The sequence below is a fragment of the Frankliniella occidentalis genome, unplaced genomic scaffold (genome assembly GCF_000697945.3).
Source record: "Frankliniella occidentalis isolate FOCC.00 unplaced genomic scaffold, Focc_3.1 Scaffold370, whole genome shotgun sequence".
In the NCBI taxonomy this organism is placed as follows: domain Eukaryota; kingdom Metazoa; phylum Arthropoda; class Insecta; order Thysanoptera; family Thripidae; genus Frankliniella; species Frankliniella occidentalis.
The window spans coordinates 29,746-52,907 of NW_026267493.1; the positions used below are offsets into that span (position 1 = coordinate 29,746).

At 41.7% G+C, this 23,162-nt stretch overlaps 4 protein-coding genes and 1 long non-coding RNA gene across 10 annotated transcripts; 2 read left to right on the top strand and 3 right to left on the bottom strand.

The window, feature by feature from the left end:
- Positions 1 to 158: 158 nt before the first annotated feature.
- On the bottom strand, positions 159 to 2,499 carry LOC113209925 (mitochondrial nicotinamide adenine dinucleotide transporter SLC25A51). Of its 5 annotated transcripts, none has more exons than XM_026427695.2 (3): positions 2,362 to 2,499; positions 1,672 to 1,901; positions 159 to 1,601 (listed from the first exon to the last, which is right to left on the bottom strand). In XM_026427695.2, the coding sequence occupies exons 2-3, from the start codon at positions 1,825 to 1,827 to the stop codon at positions 879 to 881; spliced, it is 879 nt and encodes a 292-aa protein (XP_026283480.1). In that variant the 5' UTR covers positions 1,828 to 1,901; positions 2,362 to 2,499; the 3' UTR covers positions 159 to 878. The 5 variants fall into 5 exon arrangements, with proteins under 5 accessions (XP_026283480.1, XP_052130260.1, XP_026283483.1 ...); XM_052274300.1 differs by having other exon boundaries at positions 2,380 to 2,489; XM_026427698.2 differs by having other exon boundaries at positions 2,218 to 2,368.
- A 54-nt stretch (positions 2,500 to 2,553) lies between these two features.
- LOC113209922 (integrator complex subunit 4) lies at positions 2,554 to 7,369 on the top strand. The gene is made up of 18 exons (XM_026427693.2): positions 2,554 to 2,697; positions 2,817 to 2,969; positions 3,058 to 3,186; positions 3,271 to 3,417; positions 3,505 to 3,678; positions 3,749 to 3,888; positions 3,974 to 4,169; positions 4,251 to 4,425; positions 4,536 to 4,741; positions 4,833 to 4,955; positions 5,040 to 5,175; positions 5,279 to 5,412; positions 5,516 to 5,686; positions 5,769 to 5,929; positions 6,014 to 6,178; positions 6,268 to 6,427; positions 6,510 to 6,741; positions 6,830 to 7,369. Exons 1-18 carry the CDS (start codon positions 2,644 to 2,646, stop codon positions 7,072 to 7,074), a joined length of 2,901 nt encoding a protein of 966 aa, XP_026283478.1. The 5' UTR covers positions 2,554 to 2,643; the 3' UTR covers positions 7,075 to 7,369.
- A 92-nt stretch (positions 7,370 to 7,461) lies between these two features.
- Positions 7,462 to 8,817, top strand: LOC113209910 (protein POLR1D-like). The gene is made up of 3 exons (XM_052274303.1): positions 7,462 to 7,603; positions 7,747 to 7,820; positions 8,033 to 8,817. The coding sequence occupies exons 2-3, from the start codon at positions 7,798 to 7,800 to the stop codon at positions 8,448 to 8,450; spliced, it is 441 nt and encodes a 146-aa protein (XP_052130263.1). The 5' UTR covers positions 7,462 to 7,603; positions 7,747 to 7,797; the 3' UTR covers positions 8,451 to 8,817.
- Positions 8,818 to 8,870: 53 nt separating this feature from the next.
- LOC113209927 (uncharacterized) lies at positions 8,871 to 23,159 on the bottom strand. 2 transcript variants are annotated; one of them, XR_008012009.1, is made up of 10 exons: positions 23,145 to 23,159; positions 20,941 to 21,455; positions 19,803 to 20,186; positions 19,183 to 19,407; positions 17,799 to 19,100; positions 14,356 to 17,692; positions 13,684 to 14,274; positions 10,916 to 13,600; positions 10,727 to 10,830; positions 8,871 to 10,623 (listed from the first exon to the last, which is right to left on the bottom strand). It is a non-coding gene; the product is annotated as an uncharacterized LOC113209927 (long non-coding RNA). The 2 variants fall into 2 exon arrangements; XR_003303604.2 differs by lacking the exon at positions 23,145 to 23,159 and having other exon boundaries at positions 10,916 to 13,089; positions 13,172 to 13,600; positions 20,941 to 21,109.
- LOC113209926 (uncharacterized) lies at positions 20,193 to 20,934 on the bottom strand. The gene has a single exon (XM_026427699.1). The coding sequence runs from the start codon at positions 20,847 to 20,849 to the stop codon at positions 20,502 to 20,504; it is 348 nt and encodes a 115-aa protein (XP_026283484.1). The 5' UTR covers positions 20,850 to 20,934; the 3' UTR covers positions 20,193 to 20,501.
- Positions 23,160 to 23,162: the final 3 nt, after the last annotated feature.

The window sequence follows — 23,162 nt, forward strand, 5'->3', positions numbered from 1 at the left end:
CCCCCGCCAGCCCGCCACGCACGCCACCTCACAACCACCCCGACACCAGCATCAGCACTCTTCAGCAAGAAAGAAGCGGTACAAAGATCCGTGCTCTATTCCTATTTCCACCGCATAAACGCCTCGACATTTTAAAGAAAAACAAAATTAGCATGATATAGCTTATACAAATATCCATTTATTAAAGAACGGGAGCTTTGGTGAAACATGCAATCAAACACATAATACATTGTTGTTCTGGAATGCAACTGACACAAAAGCCAAAGTTCAAGTGGTTCAAAAGAAGTTGAAGTATTTTTAACATAGATACATACTTTTCAATGAGATTTAACTGACTTAAAATCATTGGCAAAAAATCATGAGTTAAGCATGAAACTCGATAAAATTTACTAGAAAGCAGTCGCTTATTTTTTGCCTACTTCAGACATGCAGTAACTCTAGCTTTTACAAGAAAAATTTGTGCTGCCAGCAGCGAGTCCAGAATGAAAAATTCAAAGTACAACAAAGTTACGATGTCATCTCAGCAAAATGGCAGTAACTGATTACAGTTTAAAAAAACAAATCATAAGTACAGTCAAACTTATTTTTAAAAAAAAGAAAAGTGAGAGAACAGTCAAGCATGTTTTTCCCATCAGAACAGATTTATATGATCTCACTGTAGGTAGAAATTTTACAAAATCATAATAATGTTCTGTTTGTTTTTAAATAGGCTGTCTTAATTTGTACACAAAGTAAGGCCAACATTGTTTTTCTTAAAAATAAATAACAATTATATCACATGTAAAGCAATATGATTTAGGAGTCTTATCACAACATACACTGGATCTCAACTGACTAGCTACAACAATCAAATTTTTGAGTGCATGCAACATATCACATTAATAGAGCACAGATTTGCTCCATTCATAAGCGACATTTATAACACCCCAACTGATGAAGGCACGGGTACAATTCAAATGGAATCCTCTATATAATTTTAAAATGCTGCGGTTGCGTTCATTGTAAATATCTACGAATGCCTCTGTTATAGACTGAAATGGTACACCTAACCTACTTTGCATATGAAACTTTAATACATTACACGGATAAAAAACACAGCTTAAAAATGCTCCAATGACAGCTCCACTGAAAAAGTCCTTGGTAAGTTCTCCCCACCATTTATCAGAACTAGGCAACCTAAGCTTTGCTTCTCCCCGTAAGTAGAAAAACAAGGCATTGGATGGTCCATTCCTTAGAAGGATTGGAGTGAGACCACGATAATATTCTCTAAATCCGTACTCAGCTCCAAGGATTCTAAAGGCATGTCTCATATTTTGGAAATGCTGATGATAGCTTCTATCTTGAAGAAGGGTCTGCACCCGCTCAAAAGGAGTTAATAGGGCTTCAATGGATCCAGCAATAACAGCTGCTGAGGGATTAGCAATGTACGAAGGTATATTCGATTTCATCATTGGAATGCGACACTCCTCGTAAACACCAAACATCAATGAAAGGCTCACAGACTTTTGACATAAAGGAGGAAGGATCCCTCTGTATAAGAAGAAGACTCCTTCATGCGACAATTGTTGAATGGCTCTTGAAACTCCAACATCATGAATTATCTGTAAAAGCCAGATTTTTAGTTAAGATGGTTTAAGTTAATAATTCAACACTTATTTTAAAAAAACTCACTTGTCTAAAAATGATTTTATTGATAGGAAAGGTGATTGTGATGTTAACAAAAGCAGCACTGAGACCACACACAAATTCTCGCCAGTCTCCATGTGGTTGTGGGACACTGGTTACAAATTTAATCAACTCTGATACAAAAGGGGGATTTCCTCCCATAGTAGGTAAACTGATGAGATATTTTCTCTAAATTTCATTCCATTCATGTGACATAATCGCCAGGACAAGACAACCTAGAAAATCAAAGTTTGTGTAAGACAAGAACTTAAGAATAATGCCGTACAGAACTTATAACACTGACTTCAAGAATGTATCAAATGAAGAGAGAGGAGAGCTGTGATAAATTTTAGTCTTATTGAAAATCAACATCTACGGAGGGGAATCCAGGTGGCAAGGAATATGAATAAAATTCTACTTAACTAACTAACCTCTTTGACAAGCATTAATGTAGAAGTTAGAGGGCAACCAAGAAAAGACATGTCTCTAAATTTCCTGAAGATACAATGAGGACTTTTAAAATTTTAATCAGAGTAAATAGATCATATTTACCACATTCCTACGGCAAATACCCCCCACGAACCCCCAAATTTTTTCTCTCCTGGCTCTGCCAACAGGAGCCAGGACTAGCTCAAACAGAGTACGCTGGCTCAATGGATGGATATAAGTGACGGAAAAAATATTCGTAATACGTACGATTAAGTAATTGATCACCTGACAAATCAGTAAAGACATGAAACATGACACGGCAGTGTCAAAAGAAAAGAGAAGCAGAAGATAGACAACAATTTACTTCAGCTCCGTGGGGCTCATTCGTGGCCTCCTGGATACGCCTTCTTTTTTAGCTAGTTGAGCTAGTGCTAGTGCATCAAATCGGCAGTGAAAAAGTGTAGGCAAACAAATCAAGCACAAAACAATACCAAATGGAAATTTCCCTTTGCTTTTCGATTTCTAGTTGATGACAAGTCTTATTGCACGATGGCAGCTGTTCTGAAGAAAAGAGCTCTTGCAGAGTATTCTCAGGTTATTGAGGTTAGTGAATAGTTAGTGTAATTTTGTAAAGTAGGGTAAAGAGGTTAACGTGTACACATAAAGTCATGTTTTAGTCAACTGTACTCTGTCAAGTACCGGACAACAATTACTCTTTACAGGAGCAGCCACGTCCAATCAAACGACTTCGACTAGTCAGAAAACCATCTTCAAGTAACTCGACTATATTGTATGTTGGTCTGTTGGAGAGACAGAAAACAAGTAACGAAGCTCTTCAGGTCCTGCTGAGGATCTCAGATTCATTACAATTCCAGGTGAATAATAATAATTCACCTTAAACAAAAAAAGTTGCTTCTTTAGGACGTATATTTTGAATACATTCCCTAATTCTTGTTTTGGCAGGAGGATGATTTCCTCGACATAATTAAAAAGCTGGTGGAGCACTTCAAACGTGAAAAAGAGTCTGCCGTGAGAGTGAAAATATTATCACTTTTTGGTGACATTGGGTGTGAAACTGGAGCAGATATCCAGGTATCCATTTTAGTACTGCAAAATTGTTCGTTGTTTCTGGTTTAATAACTATTAATATATCGAGTGTCTATCACAACTTTACAGCATCTATTAGAAGAAACACAGCAGTTACTCAAAGAAGAAACGTCTCATAAAGTTATTGTTCAAGGAGTTACAACACTTCTGCGCTTGGGAAAGCTGCTACCTGATAATGTTCAGATTCACACAAAATTAGTTTTATCAGCTAAACAGGTATGTTCTTGTAAATATTCCAAAGTGTATTTTTGTATAATATTTTCCATCTTAAGGTATTCACTATCTGGTTTACTCTTTCCCAAGTATTTGAAAGACACATCACATGCAGTGAAATCAAGGTGCTTAGAATTGATTGGTCAACTATTACCTGTGGTTGATACAGCACAAAGCGCATTGGTGCAGAATATGCTAAGGCTTATTGGAGACTACACTTACAGCCAAGATGCTAGGGTACGGGCAGCAGCTTTTAAAACCATGGTGAGTAGCAATATTTTCTGTTTTTACAAACTACCCGAAAAGTTCTATTGTTGCCTTTTTTCCCCCCTAGATTAATCTTCATGATCGTGGACTTAAGCTAGATCCATCCATTTACACTGAAGTGTGCTCCTCACTTAAGGATGATTATGAGATAGTTCGTCTTGCTGCTCTAAGATTAATATGTGTTTTAGGTAACACCTATGCTGAAAAGTGAGTGACTTAGCTGGCTTTCACATAAGTGGATGACTAGTTTTTGAACTATTTGTTAATTTTGTGTTGTGTACTTTTTCCCCAGTATCATAGTGTTGCCTGATTCTGAAGGAGAGCAGCTTCGTCTTGTTGATGATGCATTCGCGAAAATTTGCTGTTCAGTCACTGATCTTTCTCTAAGAGTTCGGACAGTTGCTTGTCAACTTTTAGGAACAATGCATCAAGTGAGCCCCAAATTTTTAGAGCAGACTTTGGACAAGAAACTTATGTCAAATATGAGAGTAAGTTCCTATGTAATAAAACATGTATACCTATAGCTGTTTTTGTAGTACTACCAGAAATCATCATTTTAATTATTTCAGTTAAAACGTTCAGCTCATGAAAGAGCATTAGAATCCGTGAGGACCGGAGAATGGTCCAGTGGCAAAAAATGGGCTGATGATGCTCCCAGAGAAAAGATTGACAAGGACTCAATCAGTTTAGTTACAAGTGGCTCATGTGGTGCATTTGTTCATGGTTTAGAGGATGAATTTTTAGGTAATCTTTTTTATTAACTCAGTTTTACCCATTTTTATTCTTGTTAGATTTCAAAGGCATTCTTATACGTAATTACAAATTCCCTTTTCGTGTCTCTTCCTAATCTGCAGAAGTACGCAGTGCTGCTGTGGATGCATTATGTTTGTTATCATTGGATAACCATCGTTTTGCTGTTATGTCTTTGGACTTTCTGGTTGATATGTTCAATGATGAAATAGAAGATGTGCGCATTAAAGCCATAGACAGCTTAACCCGTATTAGCAAACACATTATTTTAAGAGATGATCAATTAGAGACAATATTGTCTGCTCTTGAGGTAAGTTTAGAATTGTTTTCAGAAAACTCTTGTTAAGAAATTTCCTTGTTTAAATTCTTTTCTAATTTTTATTTTCATTTTTTCCTGGCAGGACTTTTCCATGGATGTGAGAGAGGGATTACACAAAATGTTAGCGGCATGTAGATTATCAACCAGAAGTTGCCTTCAGATGTGTGTTGAGGCCTTGCTGGATAATCTTAAAAAGTACCCTCAGGTATTGTTGTGGTCTTGCGATTTGACTCTAATTGTATTTAATTATGTTTAATCAACTTAAATGAATCAATTATGTTTTTCTTAGGATCGACGTTCTCTTTGGCGGTGTTTTCAACGAATTGGAAGCGTCCATCCTGAACTTACTCTTCCTCTTGTTCCGGAGCTCTTAAATATTCATCCATTCTTTGACATGCCGGAGCATGATGTTGAAGATCCAGCATGTATCCTTCCCTGCTGCATCTCGCCCTTAAAAATATATTTTTCAAAAATCTTGAGAATTACTTTTATTTAATCTAATATTTTTCTTTAACATGTTTTATCAAGATATTTGTATATTAATTTTGGTCTTTAATGCTGCTCAGCAGAGCCCCACAATGCTTCAGCTCTTTGAAGAAAACACTTTAAAACACTATTCCTACCTCAGAGACACAATGCCACATCTAGTCCCTGTTTTGAAGGTATGTTTATTTTTCCATTGATCTATGTGTAAAGTAGATCTAAGATGATTATGAGTTTTTATTGTAAATCTGCTCACGGAACACTTGATGTGTATTTTTACAGCTAGGGATTAATGTGAGAGCTCAGGAACTTGCTAGTGTTGAAACAAGTACATCTGAATTTATTCAACAAATTTGTAGCCAACTTGCTGCTGCACCCAAAGCTACTCTAAGATCTGAACTTATGGAGGCAGCTCAGAAGGATCTTAGTAGGCTTGCTGCTATTGATTCTGCTGTAAGTAAGCCGCTATATGCAAAGGAATTCCTTTCATGTTCTATTTACTTCCTAATTTTAAATAATACCTGAAATTTGACAGGTGTCTGGAGCAGCTGAATTCACTGCACTGTTCATTGGATCACAACTTTTGATGGAGCAGGTGCTTTCAAATCGTCTTTGGTCAAACCCAGCATCTCTTGCTACTCAACAGGGGAACATCATTCGCACATCAATAACAACCTTGCTTCAAAATTGTCTGAAGTATGTAAAATGTAAAATTCTTTTTCTTAAAATGTTATTAATGCCATGCTACTATGTTCAAATTTCTTTTTGTGATCTTAACAGGTTACAACATATGTTCATGGGGTTACGTTCTACAGAACTAGCAGCTGTTAAACAATTCAAATTGAAAGCTCTTGCTCTGCAGTTAGTCTATATTGTTACTGGAAGTAATTCCTCTGCTTTGTCCCTATGTGACCACTTCCTTTTGCAAGTTGAAGAAACTCAAAAGTAAGCTACGTTTTATCTTAATGCAATGTTTGTTAAGTACATAGACTTTTGGTTATTAAAAGCAATTTTTTTTTGTTTACATCACCTAGATATCTTTCTGATGAAAGTGTGAATGTTGAACTGTTTACAAGTCAATTATTTAAGGAAATGGTTCAGCTAGAGGAAACTAAACCAGGACCTGTTGCTCGTAGTGTGCTAAAACTTCTTCAAACATCAAATTTAGCTCTACCACCTCACCCAAATATATCTGTAAGTATTATCTTCAAGAAAGAAAATAAATAATTTTATCTCATTGAAACATATGCTTGAAAGTATCCCTATATATTTTCAGGTTCGTATGCTTTCTGCTGACATCAATGAGCCGCAGGGTGATGCTGATAACGCATACAAATTTACTGCTGGGATGGTCATAGGTATTCCATTGGATGCTGACATACGCAACCTACGTGACACATCGATCCTGCGAGTAAAACTTAAATATCCAGATCAACAGACTGTACTTATCATTCCAAGAGCTTCAGATCTTCGGCGAATGGATGGAGATGATGCCCTAGATTCCTCAAGTAAGTATTTTGTTTTTTGCCCCTGTTTTTTTTATTTAAGAGAGTGAGAAAAATGGAGGGCATTACCAGTAACTCTTACTTTTTCCAGGTCAAGAGCAATGTCCCTGTTATCGCCTTTTGACAACAGTTCTAGTTTCACATCAAGTGTGGTCTGAAGCTATGCATGTTGACATTAGCCTTGCTTTAGATGTAACAGAAGCTGAAGGGGGCTTGGGTATATCCTCTACTGCAAGGAGAGCTGCTGCTCAGACTCAAGGAGATCCATGTGTGATTGATATTTGTAAACCAGTTAAAGTTTTTGTCTCCCCAAGACCAATTAAAAGAGGAATATAGCTTCCTAAACTAAATTATTTTCCAAATAATTATTTTTTAAAATTATAACAGAGCTGCATGATTTTGTTATCCAACACATTACTAATCTGATAGATATATCACATACAGTGGTATTCTTTTTGATGATTTGTCAACCACTGTTAAAAAAGTAAATTCTTCTAGTCTTTCATTGAATCACACAATGACCTACCGTATGTACTTTTCTTCCTTTTCAAATCACCAAGTGTCATTCAGGTGCCATTGACATGAAATGCAGGCAATGAGCATACCATGCAATAAAGATTTTAAAAATGTCCCACTTTTATTTTTTCTGTTTACCCTACCTATCTTCATTTTTGATGAACATGCCTTGAGAACTTTAAAAAATTAAGGCACCTCAACAGGCAACGGACTATACCTCATCTGCACTTCCTTCCTTCGTCTGCGAATAGTGGCTTTCTGTTGTGTTGTTATTGTTTTTGTTTATGTTACCCCTAGACATAGAAAGAACGAATTCCCCCGAATTTCCTTCATGGTCGTGGTCAAAATGGTTAGTTGTCTCCTAGTCTCGTTAATTTGTCTCGTTAGTGTTCTCTGACGTTCGGAGTGTTATCTCCTCCAAGTTCGGAGCTGAAAGAGGTCCAGGAAAGCCATATATCGGAACACTCATATCTATAACCTCCACTTTTCCAGGTGAAATTCTGATTGTTTGGTGTCATCTCTCAATTTGAATCAGTGTCAACCATGGATGAGGAGGAGTTGGAAAGGTAATTCATGAAAATTATTATTTACCCAATCACCTCTGTTTTATCTAACCTTAAGGACAAAAGACACTTGTATTGCGCTCCTAAATATTTATGTGTATACCTTGAAACTAAATTTAATATTAATGCCACCCTCTGTCAGTTAGAATGTTACAGATATCCTATAGTTTTAGTCCTTGTATGGCTGTTAGACTGTTAATGTTGTATGTTTTCAGGTTAGCTGCAGAAGAATTGCTTCGAGAAGCCAAACAGGGTGCTGCAAGAGCAGTTGTTCATGGAGCTTTGGGATGGAAAGATAGCAATGCTCCTCGACCCAACAAACGGTTTCTCACCACCACATTAGCTCATACAATGCAGTATAACCATAGAAGGTCTAGATCTCGTTCTTCATCCCCACGTCATAAACCTAAACGTAGATCTAAGGAGAGAAATTCTAGTCACGAAACTTCTCACAAAGAGAAAAGGCAGCATAGATCCAAAGGTGACCATAGATCAGATCGTGAACATATACGAGATAAAAGTAGTAAAAGGGACAGGAGTGATTCTAGAAAGTATTCAAGGAAACATGATAAAGAAGAGAGAAGGGAGGAAAAGAAACGCCATAAAGATAAGAGAAGTCGTAGCAATTATTAGTTTCTGAAGTTGTTGTTTGTTATAACCCTTTGGTTTAAAAAAAAATTGAGACTGCACCTATTTTTTTGTAATTCAGAGTAAATTTGAGAATTTATATTTAGATGTCTCCATGTGGATGTTAAAGCATCTTTAGTTTTGACTCATGCACTGTTATTCTCTTTAGTGAATTTCCTCAGCATAGCAATGAAAATATAATTCAGATTTATATCTGAAAGTGTAAGTTTGTGTTACCCACCTCTTATTTGTGAATATATTTTGGCACTTGAGTGTCCTTTCTTAAGGAAATTCAGCATTGTGAGGCCGGTATCCTGGTAAATTGTCTGTATTTTGTAACATTTGAACTTTAATAAATGTTTTAAGCACCAGACTTCTCTGTTTGTTATGTTCGAGGTATCTCGAGAGCAATAAAAAGAATAAAGATCTTGTTGGATCGTAAATTACTTTTAATTTCATTTTATAAGTGTTACAGAATCAGTGTTCAATTTTGTTAGACATAGTTCTATAAAATTGATGTATCAGCAGATGGAAAAGGATAGAGTAACAAGATCAGCTGAATTTGACAGTTCACACAGAAGTGAGGCCAAACTTATTGAGTAGAAGAACAGACAAAACGCAACGGCCTTGAAGTACATTTCAATCATTTTTGTTGATAACTGTTGTTGATCAACTTGAGTTCTGGCCAAATTAACTGAAAATCATGTCAATTTGTTATCTTTAAATAGTATACACACACATCGTAATAAAACGGGGCCTTAGAATGAAAATTATTCAGTGCATAATAAAGAACATGATTGCTGTGAATATAAGACAAACTAGGTATACTTGTTCTCTTATGTTTTGATATTTAATTTACAACAATCAGATCAATGACAAAGAAAAGAGATTGATGACATTTATGTGACAGCTGAAGATTTAGATTGTTAAGCTTTACAATGACCAAGCTAAAACACAGCCAATGGAAATTGTTACCAATCATTCAATTCAGATGGAAAACAATTCTTAAAAAGAACTTAAGGGAACCTCGTTATATGGTGAATTACCAACAGGGTACGATCACTCCGGGGCCCCTCCTACACGCGCACAGGTGGCGCAAACAGTAAACCACCAAATTTAGATTCAATTCAAATAGTTAAACACTCCCGCCTCGAAGCCGTCCTACAAATGGTGGCCTCCGATATGCATTAACACATTAAGGCCTAAGGGCCAGGCGCCGCCCTAGCCGGCCTTCCCTCGGCCGAGCCTTGGCGGCCACCTCGAGGGCAGGTAGAAATCAGTTCGGCTAGGACGCTCGCCGGAGACGGTCCTCTCCTCTCGACGGGGCTCCAGTGGTGTGAAGTTCTACTGTTCAACCAACCAACCTTGCTACCATCATGCGTGAGTAATAAACATATTTATCAAACTCGTGCTCCTTCTCATTCACCCGGTATCAATGCCTCGCAACAACAAGACAAAAGAAATGTGATGTCACATATACAAAAGCCAAGATTCCAAATAATTTCCAAACATACAATGCCAGAGAGTTAAAAAACTTGAAAGCATGTAGATAGTTCACATGTGCATTTAAGCAGCAACATAACAAAAGCATTAGAGTTCAGGTACTATTTATATTAGCCAACAAAGATCAACTCGAGTTCTGGCCAAAATAACTGAGAATGATATCAATTTATCATCATTAAATCGTACACACACACACACATAGTAATAAGACGGGGCACTGTCTTTGAATGAAAATTATTCAGTTCATAGGACGCTTTGCACACAAACAAACTTTACGGAATACAATTTTAGTTACAATAATCTCATCAGATTTAACAGTTAGTGCAAGCGCATCTAGCAGAACGGGAGGTTTGTCACTTTGAATGGACAGGTAGTTAATTCAAATTTAATTTTAAGAAGAAAACTGCACACCCAAACATAAATGAATGGCCAGCTGGCTTTTACACAAATTATTTAAAAAACGTTTCAAAAGCTTCTTGACCAGCAAATGATTTTACAAATGGAGTATGATAAAGTAGCACAGTAAGAAAATATTGATTAATTAGTTTAAAATTTATCTTCAGGTGTAAGTATGTAGCAGGAAAATGAAGAATCGGCAGAAACGACTATGAATAAAAATAAGATGGACGGAGCTCGAGTTCACATGATCCATAACGAAGAGACTGCAGGAAGAATCCTGAAACATAAATAAAACAAATATGTCAGTTGAGGGTGCTGCACAAAATGCAAGAAACATGAACAAGAATAAAATTGGGGTAGACAATATCAAAGCAACTCACCTCAGCTAGTCCTTCTTGAAGAAAACCGTATTGTGATCAGTGACAATTCATTCTCTGCAGCCAGCACTATGGCACGAGGAGCTGTGGTTGAATTTAATTGGTAACTGCAACATACAAGACAGAGTCCATTGAGTACAACGACTCACACCACAAAAGAAAATACACGATGAGGGCAGCAGCCATACATACCTGTATTTAGGAGATGGCGGGCGTAATCCAGCGTCGTCCACTTGAAGATCTGCGATGCCGTCCGCGAAGTCCCACGAAGCCGCCCGCGAAGTCCCGCGATGCCGTCCACGAAGTCCCGCGATGCCGTCGATGAAGTCCCGCGAAGTCCCACGATGATGATGATGATGTCAGCCTGTATTCCGTGATGCCCTCCGTGACGAAGTCCCAAACCCGGATACGCGACGCCAAGGACACCCACGAAGAGGCCGCCCTCGGAGAGACGCCCCGATGACTGGCAAGAGCCGCGAGCAGCGCCGGAGAGGCTTCGTCTCGCCGAGGATCCCAGTTGACGACGACGCTGGTGCCGACGTCCGTGTCAGCCCTTCCACGCAAGTATCAAACCGCATCTAGCCCGCGAGAAGTCGGTACGCACGACGGGAGCCTTGCCGACGGGGGGGTCTCCCTGGCACCCGGACGGTCCTGAAGGACACCCTGGAGCAAGTCCCGGAGGGCGCGAGGCCCTCCAGAAACAAGTCGAGGGAGAGGGATGGAAGCCTCTTTCAATGACAGCGGCACGGAGCAGCGCCAACGAAAGTATTTTCGGTCCGGGAGGCGGCCGCCCAGAGGACGGAGTCAGGAGGAGTTCAGTCAGGCGAACGGTGTCCACCGCGACGAAACGGCCCCTGATGACGCACCAAGCCAAGGAGATTCCCACGGAAGCCTATTCTGGGGTTGGGGATGTACGGGGAAATGACGAAGAGGCTCGGTGGTGGCCCCGACGAATGCCATCTAAGAAGTTTCGCCTTCATCGCATCCCCTGATACGCTACTGAGGTTCGAGAATATAGCAAATCGAGCTGAGGTGAATCCAGCGAAGTCCCACGAAGTCCCACGACGACGAATCCAGCGAAGTCCCACGATGGTGAATACGGGGAAGTCCCACGAAGTCCCGCGAAGTCGAATCCCACGAAGTCCCACGATGGTGAATCCGGGGAAGTCCCACGAAGTCCCGCGACGTCGAATCCCACGAAGTCCCGCGAAGAAGAGTCCCACGAAGTCCCGTGAAGAAGAATCCCACGAAGTCCCGCGAAGAAGAGTCCCACGACGTCCCACGAAGAAGGGTCCCGCGAAGAGAAATCCCACGAAGTCCCGCGAAGAGGAATCCCACGAAGTCCCGCGAAGAGGATCCCACGAAGTCCCGCGAAGAGGAGTCCCACGAAGTCCCGCGAAGAGGAATCCCACGAAGTCCCGCGAAGAGGAATCCCACGAAGCCACGCGAAGCGAAGTCCCACGATGTCCCGCGAGGAGGTTTCAAATTTTCCCAAGTAGGTAGGAGACCCACAATTTAGTCTACGGAGTAACCCGAAATCAACCAAATTGCCGGGAAAGAGCAAGACTAGTAGACCCAATTCGAGGAGACATAAAAAAAAAAAAAACCTCCAGGATTTAAATTTAAGAATTTCTTCCTCAGTCTCGAAGGATGTTAACTAAGGATGTAAGAATTAGTAAAATCCCATAAAACTGATGTCTTAAAACTAGGATGCTGACAAAGATATATCTATACGGATATAAATCAGTCCACGACGGTAGACAGAACACCTGAGAACTAGTCCAGCAAAGGAGAAAATTTCTAAACCTTGAAAGTAAACTGTATAAAAGTTGCCACAAAATTTCTATCATGATACTTGCTAACATTTGTACCTTCCAATGAAAGTAATGAAGTAAAAAATCAGCATGATAGAAAAATCTGACATTATTAAACACACTTTGATTGCATAATAGAAATGCAAAAATCAACCTCCAGCAGTTTCAAGCTACAGCAATGTGCAATACATTGGCGCATCTTTTCATCCACTATGATTTGGCGCATCTTTCTATTTCGATAGGTTAAGAAGTTGACGCATCTTTTATTTCACCCATGACTTTTTTTAAATGGCGCATCTTTTCTCATTTTTTTTTTTTTTTTTTTTTTTTTTGCGTAACTTTGAGCAGAAATGGTGGCGCATCTTTTTCCATCCTCTTAGTTTAAATGATTGGCGCATCTTTACTATTAGATATTTTTCTTTCCTGAAAAAAACTTATTAAAATGGCGCATCTTTATCTTCAAAGGATGGAGATGGGCGCATCTTTCCTCTTTAAACAAATTTTCAGTACATCAGCAGTTAATAATTCTTCATCAACTGAAATGTTGAAGTCCTGAGAATTGTTGATATGGGTCAGTAAACAATCAATGATCCATAGAATTCAACAATCATTAAAACTTATAAATTGTACTCACAATATTATCAAGATGGGTACAACCAGAGTTAAAGGACTCATTTCAGAGGTACTATACATTCACAACAGCACCTCTTAAAATTATAATAATTGCAGTTCAAAATCTTGTTTTGAACATAGTAAATAAAAATGGTGCTCAATTGAGTGGACATCTCTGATGAAAGCACATATATATATACGGGCCACAAAGGCTGAGAAACGTATATAAAAAGCATTGTGGTTGAAAATACAGCCAGGTCTTCATGAGCCACTAATGAAAGGGCCTGAGCTTTCATGACAAGCTATCCTTAAAGTGTAAGTATCTGCATTAATGCAAGTTTTATCTCCAGAAGACAGGAGGATAAGACCTTACATATGCAAGACATTTTGCTAGAGCAAATCTGCTCTGTTTGCCAAAATCGAGAAAGATGTAGAAGCAGCAACTTACGCTCTGAAAATTAAACAAGGGAATCTTAATGCCTGTTCAGGAATTGGATAAACAAGCCTTACTAATCACATCAAAATCACACCCACCAAGTGCCTTGGGACGGCTGAGGCCAGCACACTTCTACCCTCTTTCTTTGACATTCTTTCCGATCCAGGACAGGTTTAACACGTTCCGTTCAAGAGAGCAACAGGAGACAAACTCACTGATTGGAACTTGCGCTCACATGCAATTCGGCGGCCTCCGTCTCCACTTGTATACTGGGGCTGGGCCGGCCTGGGGCACAAATGGCCTCACAGCAGTGGTGATCAACCCTTGACCACCACCCCGACAGCCAGGGCAGGGCACACTCCGATGGGACAAACCACCAGAAGTAGCAGAGGTCAAGGACCGTACACAGACACCAGAAGGAGATTACTTGCAAAGATATGGTTTTAATGTTGCAGAGCAATACCAAAACTATATCAAAACAATGTCATTCTCCTAGTGGACAGGTTTGAGCCACTTACAAAACATGACTACACCCTGCACCCGACTGCGGGCACGCTGAGGGCCGTGCAAAACGCTCATCTCGTCACGTCTCGTCGCCATCCGCGCAGTGGCGTCACGTCTTGATGCATGGGCCTGAAAGCATACACCTGCCTGGACGGTGCCAGCGTGTCCTACGCTCCACATGGTGTCTGGAGAACCGATGGAAAGTAATGAGAGAGAGCCAACAACACCTGAACACATGGCGAAACTCATGAAATGAAAGGACTCACCAGCAGCAGTACCGGGGTTGGCAACCTATCCGACCTCCATAGCTCAGCCATGTCTGAAAGTTCAGATTCACAAAGGCCGCAAAACAGTGGCTCCAATGCCTACTTTTACCACAAATCCCAGCTGGATGACGTCAGAATTCATCTTTCCATAATAAGATAAGAGGTAGTAGGCATTGCAGTAACAAGTAGCAGGATCAGAGTTCTGATCTCAAACATTTCATCAATCCAATGAAAGGCTGGTGAACAGATGTGCTTCCTGAAGTGTTTCCTTCTATTGGAAATTGCTTCCAATACAACACAACTTTTCTATATCAGCTTTGCCTCAATACTTTGTTCCATTTCCTGGTTGTCATTAACCCTGACACACGTGGCATGCTAGCACACTTCGATACATTACATCCAATTATCCAAAGCCGTTGGTTTTTGTTCAAGTTCATTCAATTCATTTCTCTTTCCTTTAAGTTTTCCATTGTTTGGGCATACATTGCCAAATGTCATCAATTTCATCAGAATCTCAAAATAATGGATGGCAATTAAATATAGTTTTTCTGATGAGGACACAATTAAATTCTTCCAGAATTTTTCAAAGATCTCACAAGCTTTCATTGATTTTCACCTGCTAATATCACAAAGAATCAGCAGAATTGAACACTAGTTGGCCTTCAACCCTAATAGAATTGACCATAATTTCAAGTATGTTTTGAGACTTGAGCAATACTTCACATAATTGCAGGGTCACACATCCACTCATCGCTTCCATAAGTCATTACTATTGTGACAAAAAACTTAAATTTTCTGATCACTATCATACTTGCTAAGACGACATTTTCAATTACAGCTCACGATGCAGACTGCAGCTACTTTTTGTCCTTGTCTTTTCATCAACCTAGCAGCTCCCTGACAACTTTGACAGCTATTCATGGTCTAGATCTGGCAATGTCCTGGAACTGCGAACTTGACACAATTCAACCCCACACAAGTGGGGCAACACCAAGAAGAAAGAGAAACTGGCATCACCTCTGCTGCTTACTCAATTTTCACCATCTGAATGAGGAGACCATATTGTGGACCCAAGGTGCTCTAGAGTTTTCACTGCTCAACAGGCCTTGACACAGCTCATTCCATTCCTGGAACTTGACAAAAAGAAAGCTCCCAGGCACACAAAGTGTGCACCCAAACAACAAAACAACACAAAAAAGAATTACACACATCACCTTGAAAAATGTTGTCTGAACAGGGTAATCCCTTACGGCCAACTCCCTCACGATCCATTCCATAACTTTTGACTGCGCAATTATATAGACACAATTTTGTTAAACACCCTTGGCCCCAAACCAAAATGGGGACTAATATAACTCACTGAGCATCAACGAATAACTCACAACTCTCACTGTACAGGAGCCAGCAGGAAGCTTGTCAGGCCACCACTGAGAAAATCTAGGGCAGACATTCAAGAGACAAGACCCAAACAAGGCCACAAATAATTATGATTTGAACCCACAAGGGCAGGGCTCAAATTTACAAGTTTTAGTTTCATGTAACTAAAATAAGTTAGTATTTAAAAAACAAGATTTAAATGTCACCTGTCTATAGATAACTGATAACCCCGAAGATGATGGGAGATTCTGAACAAGGCCAGATTCAATAGATCACCAGCGCACTCACAATATGCCTGCAGATGATTAAACACACACGCTCCCATTGATTAAGAACAAAACCCCACCAAAGTGGGAAGAGAAAATACCATCTCAAAGGCTTCATTGATGATAAATGAATAAAATGCAATAATATTGTCAAACCTGATGCAACTTACTGGGTCTGAACCTCTACTTCAAATAAACAATATCATCTCTATGAACAAGGAGAGTAAGATTTACTCTTTAAAATAGAACTTCCACTCATTTCTATGAACAAAATTAGTTCCAATTCTAATATTTAACTGCATTAGTTGTTGTTCTTCATTTCCCATAACTGATTTCTCGCATAAACTCTGTTCTCAGAAACCAAAGAGCAAAACATGCTTGTAAGCTATGGCGCATGGAAAATTATGTTGCAAAATAAGTGGATTAACTCATTTCACTTCTCTGTGTAAAACAAGGTGGTTGTGCAAGAGTACTCTTATCTTTAGATGACACGACAATTGACAGGACTACATCTTGTAGAACATGTGATAAACATTAATATCTAGGACCCTCATAATCCTGAATCACGAGAGAAATAGCATATCAGTTCAAAACTTATCACCATCTCAATCTATAGATAGATAATGGAACGATATTAGTCTGGATATATAATACTCAGGAAAATGAGCTGAATGTTGACAGGGTAACGGAATCTGAAGAAGACAGGGACCATTGGAGACGACCACAGATCAGTGAAGTTCACAGCGTCACAGCACAGTCCAAGGAGAAAATAGTAGGCTTGCAGCCGTGGGTAGGGCACGAAGAATGCCTGTCGCCTGTGCAGACATGTAGGGAACAGCACACCAACGCCATTGGAAAGTAATTTAAAAAAAAAAACGAAACCTCATCTTGCCAAAACTTCTCAGATGACATTATCAGCAGAATTGGTGAGCGCAGGCATGGATCCAGTGCTGCTAATTCCTTTCTCTCCAGGGTGATGCATGTTTTTCCATTTTCTTCAAGCCAAGAAGATGGAGTTTCCACATAAATCACTAAGTACTGGAAGCAGATTGAAGGGTTACGTCTACCCCACCCCTCCCTTAAAATCCAGTGTGATTACAAACCACCACAAAATGGAGGGTTTGGTGGGCATCACATGCTCCCAAGAAATCCAGAAATTATGATACAGCGGCCGCTGCCGTGACACGCCAAAGCTGGATTCGTCCGAGATATAACCAGAGGGCTTCGCAACTCCTAGGCATCCTCAGGGATCAAGAGCCAAACTTCTATGGCTTGGAATGACGGAACTTGGCGACAGATGAGGATGAATTAGATGGCATGTCGGTCCTAGAGCCATGTCTAAAACACCAAAAGGGGAAATATTATCACCAAGGAGCAAGAATATCTGCATCAGGTGATAGTTGATGGAGCCCTGATGACCAAGGAACCCTTGACAACTTGCAAATCTCTAATAATTTGCAAAGTTGCGTTGAAGACGGTTGGATGTAGGCATCGCGTGTTGCTGACTTGTAATTTTAAGATATTGATCTTGGGTCTGGACCAATTGTACGGCATCAGCAAGCGCACTCTGTTGAGTTGACACTTCTCTACTTGTTCTCATTCACTCAGGAGTACACTAGGACATTTCCTACGTTTTTCGGCTAGGTAGCATGTTGAACATCCATATTGTGTACCTCATCCACGCTACGCAATTCCTGAAAAGCATTATTGGAAGAAAAAATTTAGATATATGAGCTGAGATTGTACGATTTCTCTGGTTTCATGCCAAAATAACTACAGCCAATAGGGAGATGTGCCCACCTGAAATGCTTAAGGATGCGTCCATCCTTTTACTGGATGCTGGCCCCAGAAGTGTGATGATACACTTCATTGTTTTGGTTTGTATAAATATAGGCCAATTTTTCTACATGGCTTTCACGGATTATGCATGTTGCAACCCAACCATTGGAACCTTCACCAGTTGGAACAGGCACATAGAATCCCTACTTTGCATCAAACGCTTTGACTTACGATAACTGGGACTTGAGGTTGAGGATTCTTGGGTATCGAGAGTAATGTAGCAGGGAATTCCCGGTGCAGCCCAAAGGCTTTCTGCGGACTCCGACAGACGGCCCATCCACAGATAAAGCCAAGGACTGCAACAGCTGGACGAGCCCAGCAAGGAGTAGTTGCTCGCTTGAGATGGAACCGATCACACGAGCGGCCCATGCAGGAATACGGAGTGGAGCCCGACTAGCCAAGTCCACTATGGACAGCCTCAGGCTGGATTGAAGCTTAGACCACGAACTTGAGACTGCTCCTAGATGACAATGAGCCCACCTATGGACTGCTGCCTCTGCAAGAAGTACTGGAGCTCAAGTTTGATGCTGTATGCCCACTACAGGCTAAATGCAAACAGCATTGAGCATCCAATTAATTTCCTGCGACAATGTTGCCTCCAGGATGGAAACACATCAGATTCATTCATCCATGAACCCAATGTTCAACGGAATTTTGAAGTCCCAATGGTACTTCCAGGCGACACACGCCCGAAAGCATGACTGGGACACATCCACAAGGCGATGAAATTCGTCTACAGCAGCAGTGAGGGCTCAGGGTCACGTGAGAAGTCTCTTTTGCATCGCTAGGCATCGCAGCAGGACCGGGTAATGCTGGGATGGCGAACTCGATGGCCGAGTGGGGTTGGGGATCCAAGCTCTCATACTTGGGTCCCAGTCACTCTCGCAAAGCCAATCACGGATTTTCATGGACTTGGAGACGGCTGAGGTAGCATCTGCCAGCACAAGGGTAACAGTGGTGTAGAATTCATGTTTCATGAAGAGTCCCCATCTCAGGCAAATTCCCAGGGCAGGATGTTGCCTGAAGATGAAGTCAAAGGCTTTACTCATGGCAAATATTGTAAAACAGAGGATGATACTGCATGTTTGGCCTGTGGTTTTCAGCAGAGTTGCCATGCTGGGACCAGAAAGCGTAGACCATCCTCTGGTGTAATCTCAGATGCCCAAGGAAAGAGGTGAACGATTGGTGGGAAATGTAGTCCCATCCAGTGTGTGTGACATTTTCAGGGTTGCTATTCCGGGTATATTAATAAAAAAGAGAGCTCTGAAAGTCACAAGAGAAATTACTAAATAACCATGTGATGTCCAAACCTTTTTCTATCAGGGAGATCATTCTTCAAACTTACTTGTAATTGAATGGAATCCAGTATTCATGTTGTATTTATCTAAGGTACAAATCACTGCGGTTCTCAACACTCTTACAATCCATTGGACGACATGATGAAATGTGCGACTATCAATGACTCATTTAGACCACGAAGAAATTCATGATGGTACTGCCTCTGCCAGTTCAAGACGATTGTGTGTTCACCTTCACAACAGCCCCAGTCCAAGTAAGCGGAAGGTTGAGGCTTGAACACAATAAACGTCCAAATCAGCAACAAAGTTTAAAAATAAAAAAACTAGAAATAAAATTGAATATCAAAATAATTGAATTTTGTACAGAGAGGCAAATCATTCACTGCATTTCCCTGAGGACATGATGGCATTAGGAATTGTGTTGAATCAGGGCACAGCCTGTGAGTACAAACACTTAACATACCCATACCCATTCAAATAAGATAACACAACAAACAATTGGTAACTTCTTTTTTTTTTTATTCTGACAGAATAAAACTCAAATTACATCAAGGCTCAATAATAACAACCACCCAATCTACCTAACGCACCACCCAAATCTCAGACCATTCACTACAGTTCAATTCTAAACAGATATGTTTACGCCTCACCATATCATGGTACTCACTTCAGCTATTGTCGGCGACCAACTGACCAAACGCTGCCATCAGACCGAAAGTCACGATCTCCAAGATGTCCAGAGTAGAAAAGGAGGCTGACATGTGTACTTGCAAGGGATGAATGCTAACAAATCACCATGAGGTTCATCCTCAATCTCCCCCAACCATGGGGGTCACCTCAACAAGTCTGGGGCAATCCAAGTGCAGCTGACTAAGTTTCACCAACATTCATGATACACCCACCTCACACAACAACACATGACAGCGCTCCAATTCGAATCTCGGGTCATCCATTAGGGCCAACGTGGTCATCTGGCCAGACAGTGCGTAGGTCTGGACCGACTGTAGCAGGTTGGGGGCTCTGGTGCCTCATCGCTCCTTCTTAATGGAGACTGTAATGGAAAAACAATCACGAATAACAACATATCCAAATTACAACCTCACATTCATCACTCCTAGAATTGAGCCAAGAAATAAAACGATAGCACTTAAAGACATTCACTTGAGATCTCAACTATAAAGACTATAATTATATAATAAGTACGAGCTAATAGAAATTTCAGTCTTAAACAAAAAATAAAACAAACTGACCAGAAAAGAGCAATTATGTAAGCTCGGAATTCAAATAAACATAAGGAATCACAGCACAGAAAGGCTGACGTCGCAGCAGTAAAATAACAATATGGCCGATCAAACAAGATGGCCGACTATCTCTGAAGCGGAGTCTTCACTCCACCAAGTTGCAACATAAATGAGTCCAGAGACTCCAGCCCCAATTCCTTCTCTCTCCAAACGTCGACATTACATTTAGAATTATCGTGAAAACCTAATTCGGATTTCATTTCTAGCCACTTGCGAAGTCGCTGTTGCTGCTTTGCTTTTAATTCCTCCTGAGCACGCGTCAGAACATTGGAAATAATAGCTTCGACCCTAAGGTCGCGCCTGGGCCGTTTTCTCAGGTACAATTTCTTGCTCCGGAACTTAGAAATTATTTTCACTAACTCCTCCGTGTGTCCTTGAAGGCCATGGCCTCGGCGATCGAAACTTGCCACCATAGTTGGGCTAAGCTCACAATAGCGTCCTCAAACTAGGATCGGCGGATCTAGGCTTGGTAAGTAAACACAGCGAAAAGCCTAGAAACCGTACCTAGCTCCAAGAAGAGAAGGGATGCACTGAAGTTTGATCCAGATGCGACTTCACGGAGAAAGTTGGGCCCTCCCAGCGGAGAGCGTCACGGAGGTGCTTGCGCTGCTTCGCGGTGTGACTCCAAATGTTGAAAATGTAGTGCGAAATCCTTTATATACCCCAAGCAGCCGCTGCAGAGTGTGTTACTCCGCTCCGCCAGTGAAAAAGTAGTACTCAAAGTTAAGCGCTTCTTCTCGACGCTGGAATGTTAGATTTTGATCCAAGAGCTCTAACTGACTTTGGGTAGTTTTTATTAATACGTGACTCCAAATCTGAAGGTGGCTTTTACGCCGTTGGAATTTGTCGTTTTCCGTTTGCGGCGGAGGCATACTGCGTTCTCCGGCAGTTCTGCGTCCTTCCCAAGCTGTGACGCATCGTCGCGCTACGCCACGCCACTCCTCGCTTTTGCCTTTATCCCCGTCCCGCATCCTCCCGTCACCCCCTCACCTTCCATTTCGAGAAGTTTTCCATTGTTCCTGAAATATATATTTGAATGGAATGTAGTGCGGGATCGCTCTTTCATTTTTGGGACCTCAAATTGTCGTTGAAGTTGCTTAAATGACGGGCATATGCACGGTTGTTTTAAATAATTGAGATTGTGTGTTCTGGCCCGCTTTAAAAGTTTATAGTGGTTCGCTAGAGCCGAAGTTTATCCGTGTACATCATGAAATTAGGTTGAGCTAGCGCATACACGGTGGACCGTGCGGAATTCCTCTTTCACTGCACGAGTATCCGTAACTGCGCAGCCAGCCCACCTTATCGTCGCTAATCAACGATGTGGTGCAAACCAACACGGAATGGCTCGTGGGCGACGGGCACGAATGTGCGCAGTTCTAGTTTGTTGGTGGTGTAGCGGTGTCAACAGCTGGCCTAGAAAGGGTCGGCCGACAGAGGGGGAAAGGGGCGCGGTAGAGCAAGTTGCCTACATACTGGGGTTTTGTAGCACAAACTGCCTACCTTTCAGGCGGCTATGGCCCTTGCCCGAGCGGTAGTACGTGCCGAACATCACGAATTATGCTCCTGACTTGCTCTTTGCCCCCCCCCCCCCCCCGCACACACACACACACACGGCAGTGTGTCAATGATATGCTAACCCCTTTTGCCATTACAACCCATGGGTTATTAGTACCTTTTGCGGGTGCATTTCCTGGTAAACATGAAAAAATTTTGCATTGAGGCCGACTGCAGGCAGCCAGTGTTTTTAATAAGCCATATAGTCCATATACTGACTATGGGCGCGAGCCGAACCCTTTATTTTTAAATAGAGTTAGGAAGCCCCCCTCTCCCCCTTCCCTCGCCCTCACTTTCTAACGTTGGTCTCCTTTCTCATCCCCGCCGTGCTTCTCGACGTGCAGTTCCCGCAGCCTCTCCGAGCGCAATAACCCGCGGTGGTTGTGCAATTAACTTCCTAGGGGACCCGCTAAAGGTGGGCTGACTCACGCGCCGCGCTCTTTCGCAGTCATACTGTACCGCATGCACGCGGTTTGCCTACTTGCACGGAGCGATAGGGAGCCGTGTGCTGTGCAGCGATGGGAGAGGATAGGCAAACCCGCCCGCACCCGTGCATGGCGGTGCAGTATCACTGCGAAAGTGCGCGGCGTGAGTCAGTCACCTGGTATGCGTGGGCGTCGGTGGGCGTGCAGAGATGCGTCTAAACCCCTGGCTTTGTTCTAATTCTAAAAATATGAAATTGAAACATTCAGGCCAATAGGACAACACAAGCTATAACGAACTGTCCTTTTCATTTCATATGAGCGGGGGCCGGGGATCGGGGAGACTTGCGTGGGATAGGGGGAAAAGGGGGGGGGGGTGCTGCTGCTATTTTTAACGAAGAATGCATGCTTCGATCAGCAGACACACAGGATGTGGCGTGTATTTAAGGACAGCCCCCAATTCGTGGGACGGTCCCCTCCTTTCCCCCTCTGACGTCCACCTTTATCTCCCAAGGAAAGGCGTCGCACTACTGTACCCACCCCGCACCTCGTCATCGTCGTCATGCGCGACGCGACCGTTGAGTGCAGGTTCTATGCGTTATTATTATTTTTCCCAAGACGAGGGGAGGCCGCGGAGCGGCAAAGGGAGAGGTGGTGGAAGGGGGAGAGGTGGTGGAAGGGGGAGAGGGATGGGGAACGGTTCAGAAAACCAGCCGGACTGCGCGATCTTACTTTCTATCGTCGAAGGAG

Bases quoted from the DNA above. Each gene is read 5' to 3' on its own strand.
- LOC113209925 (XM_026427695.2), bottom strand. From the start codon at position 1,827: ATGGGAGGAAATCCCCCTTTTGTATCAGAGTTGATTAAATTTGTAACC. The intron at 1,602-1,671 runs GTGAGTTTTTTT...TGGCTTTTACAG, and splicing joins ATAAAATCATTTTTAGACAA to ATAATTCATGATGTTGGAGT.
- LOC113209922 (XM_026427693.2), top strand. From the start codon at position 2,644: ATGGCAGCTGTTCTGAAGAAAAGAGCTCTTGCAGAGTATTCTCAGGTT. The intron at 4,956-5,039 runs GTATTGTTGTGG...TGTTTTTCTTAG, and splicing joins ATCTTAAAAAGTACCCTCAG to GATCGACGTTCTCTTTGGCG. The intron at 5,687-5,768 runs GTAAGTAAGCCG...GAAATTTGACAG, and splicing joins TTGCTGCTATTGATTCTGCT to GTGTCTGGAGCAGCTGAATT.
- LOC113209910 (XM_052274303.1), top strand. From the start codon at position 7,798: ATGGATGAGGAGGAGTTGGAAAG. The intron at 7,821-8,032 runs GTAATTCATGAA...GTATGTTTTCAG, and splicing joins GATGAGGAGGAGTTGGAAAG to GTTAGCTGCAGAAGAATTGC.
- LOC113209926 (XM_026427699.1), bottom strand. From the start codon at position 20,849: ATGGTGGCAAGTTTCGATCGCCGAGGCCATGGCCTTCAAGGACACACG.